We start from the raw sequence: 3293 nt of genomic DNA on the forward strand, positions 1-3293 counted from the left end.
GTATTTTTCTACTTCACAACAGTGTATTAAAAATCTAATCAAAAGTATCTGCTTGTAATACTAGGCCCTGCCCTTCATAACATAATCAATAAACAATCAACAATAACATAATCAAACAATAAAAGGGTTCATTAGCATACAACAATAGGTATATTGTTAAAACAAGAATTAATTGTTTTTATGCTCTCCTATTTTTTCTTTCAGGAAGCCCAAATTGTGGGTGATCTGCAACAGACAGTTCAAAAAGGTATCTCACTTCTACAGAGAAAAGAGGAGAAACTTCAGCATTTGGAGAGCTCCTTGACCGATAAGGTGCAGCCATCACTACTTGATAAAGTTTTAGTTTGAATTGTTACAAATTGTCCTGTATTCTTGTTGACAAGGATGTTAGTCTGTCAAACTGAACTTGTTTTTTTTCTACAGCCTTTGTTTGAAAATACTTCTCGAATACCTGAAAGAACTGTGACTTTTGATGTGAGTGAGTCAGATGTGAGCAGCACTGTGGACCCACCTTTCACCAGAGGTAAAAATATATGTACTATTAGGGGCAATAACAGATGAGTTTGTAGAGCACACTAACTGCAGTTATGCTGGTTTTGATTCCTCCTATTGATGAAGTATATTCTGTTTCTGTTCTTGAGCAAGACACTGGAATTACCTAGCCTTTAGTATTACAAACACAAAGGAATCTATCATGTCATTATAAAAAGGTACAGATGTTTGTCCAATAACCTGATAATTGACGGTTCTTGCTACTGACAGGAAATACTCTTATTGTGTCCATGAGCAAGACACTTCATTCCAGTTTCCAGTGTTACACTGGTGTATGAGTTTAGTAAAAAGCGTTATTTAAAGGTGCACTATATAGCTTTTCTCGTGGAGGGTCCGCAAAAGCAGGTGGCATTGGAAAAGTTACATTTTACTTAAAGAAATAATAAAATACTTTTTAACCATTAGTCTATATAGATTGATTCAAATGTTAACAGTAAACTACATTAATCTAATGCTTGTTTTCAGATCAGGCTGCAGTCCCACACAGAGTCCAGGACCTGGTGGAGTCCCTGCAGGAGTCCCTGCAGGTGATTTCAGGGCAGTTGAACACGGCGGTGGGAGTGCTAGGTTCTTTAGACCAAAGACCAAACCCCGCCTTCTCTCTACCTCAGCCCGGGCTGGACTTCAGCACAGCCCACATGAGGCGTTCACAGATGTCTGAAAACTGGGCACCGCCACCTCCAATGTTCAGCTCCACTGTCAACACTGGACTGAAGACCTCAGAGGACCTCATCAACAGCAGATGGAGGCAGATATTTCCTGGTACACAATAATATGTTTTGTTTTATTAAGTTAGATTGTGTTCGCTCAGACAATTGCCATCTATACCTTTTGATACAGGGATCACATATTTTCATGATAGATCTGTTGTGGTGTTTCATTTAAAATAATTTAAGCTACATGAATATTTAATTACTATTGTATTGTATTATATGCTAGCAATTCTTATTGTAAAAAAAAATCTATATTATGTTGGAATATTTTAGGAGCAGCAATGGGGCCAAGTGTTTCTAAACGTAGCACCTCCTACTCTTCTCACACTCCTCTCAGGTAATACACTGTTATTGTGTTGTTACTGTTATAATAGCTTGTGTCATATATTAGATATATTTTTGGAGTGGACTCATGTTTTTGTGTTTTAGTCAAAGCAACTGGAGCGCCCCCTACAGGCAGAGCACCACAGAGGCAGACGGACACAGACTTCGGGACTTTATTGACAGTAACAAGAGGTGGCTCGAGAGCCGACGCAAAGACACCAACATGTATCCTTTCAGTAAAATAATATTGTCTTACTAAATATTAATGTCCACAATTTGAATGAGACTTAAGGGCCTATATTACACTATTTTTTGCTCTAAATTATGTTGTTTCTTCATCACAAACAGACCTGGAGTTGTGTTTTGTTTCATTCACATGTTTAACACACAAATCTTGTGGTTCTTGTAGTTCTTCTCTCAAACTGAAAACACTGTTCCAACTTGTGATGTCATGAGGTAATATAGGAATTGTGCTATTGTTTTTTTTTACACTCCATACACCTTCACAAGGGCCATTTAGATTATTTCAGACCTGGAATTGCTAATCTCTAATGAACTAAAGGTAAAAAGTAGCTGTAAAAAAAATACCACTGCATGACATCTCAAGGTGAGCATTTTTGAGCCTGGAAATGTAGACAGACACTCAAATGTGGGAATAAAACACAACACAACTCCAGGTATATTTTTGATGAGCTAACAGCATAATATGGTTTAAAGCTCACAAGGGTCAATTTTGTGAAATATAGGACTTTTAAAGCTCATTTTGGCAATTATGTCTTTGTTTCATTTCTTTTACACCTTTTTATCCCTTAATGTTGCTGCTCAGACCTTTATTGACTCGATATCGTCCTGCGACAAACGGTGGTGGTGATTCAGCTCGGTTTGGACGACAACAATGAGATACGAGTTTTCCATTACTGACATTACTTTATATGAGTGAGTGCTCCAGTGCTTTCAACACCATCCAGCCACTGCTCCTGAGGGACAAGCTGGAGACTGCTGGTGTGGACTGTGACCTGGCAGACTGGATTTTGGACTACCTCACAAACCGGCCCCAGTTTGTGAGATCCACGAACTGCGTGTCTGACCTCCTGACTGGTAGTGTGGGGGCACTGTCCTCGCGCCCTTTCTTTTCACCCTCTACACTGCAGACTTCAGACACAACACGGACAGCTGCGTCCTGCAGAAGTTCTCTGATGACTCTGCCATCATTGGCTTCATCAAGGATGATAATGATGTGGAGTACAGAGGACTAATACAGGACTTTGTGGACTGGTGTCAGCAGAACCACCTCATCATCATTGCAGGGAAGACCAAGGAGATGGTGGTGGACTTCCGCAGACGTCACTCTACTATCCTCTCAGTGAACATCCAGGGAAGGGACATTGAGAGAGTGGACTCATATAAGTACCTGGGTGTTCATCTGAACAATAAACTGGACTGGACTCACAACACAGATGCACTGTACAGGAAGGGCCAGAGCAGGCTCTATCTCCTGAGGAGACTCAGGTCTTTTGGAGTGGGGGGGCCACTCCTGAAGACCTTTTATGACTCTGTGGTGGCATCAGCCATCCTGTACGGTGTGGTCTGCTGGAGCAGCAGCATCACAGAGAGGGAGAGGAAGAAGCTGGACAAGGTCATCAAGAAGTCCAGCTCTGTCCTGGGCTGTCCTCTGGACTCAGTGCAGGAGGTGGGGGACAGGAG

General features: G+C 41.1%; 1 protein-coding gene across 1 annotated transcript in view; it reads left to right on the forward strand.

The window, feature by feature from the left end:
* Positions 1-2890, forward strand: part of LOC129411337 (uncharacterized) — a 3904-nt gene extending 1014 nt beyond the window's left edge. The window contains exons 2-7 of the mRNA XM_055161977.1: positions 205-312; positions 424-523; positions 1018-1314; positions 1539-1602; positions 1695-1814; positions 2416-2890. Coding sequence (XP_055017952.1) covers positions 205-312; positions 424-523; positions 1018-1314; positions 1539-1602; positions 1695-1814; positions 2416-2488 — 762 coding nt within the window. The 3' untranslated portion in view covers positions 2489-2890. The remainder of the gene's footprint in view (positions 1-204; positions 313-423; positions 524-1017; positions 1315-1538; positions 1603-1694; positions 1815-2415) is intronic.
* Positions 2891-3293: the final 403 nt, after the last annotated feature.

The sequence above is a fragment of the Boleophthalmus pectinirostris genome, unplaced genomic scaffold (genome assembly GCF_026225935.1).
Source record: "Boleophthalmus pectinirostris isolate CB_2022bp ecotype Guang Dong unplaced genomic scaffold, ASM2622593v1 HiC_scaffold_4, whole genome shotgun sequence".
Classification (NCBI taxonomy): Eukaryota; Metazoa; Chordata; class Actinopteri; order Gobiiformes; family Gobiidae; genus Boleophthalmus; species Boleophthalmus pectinirostris.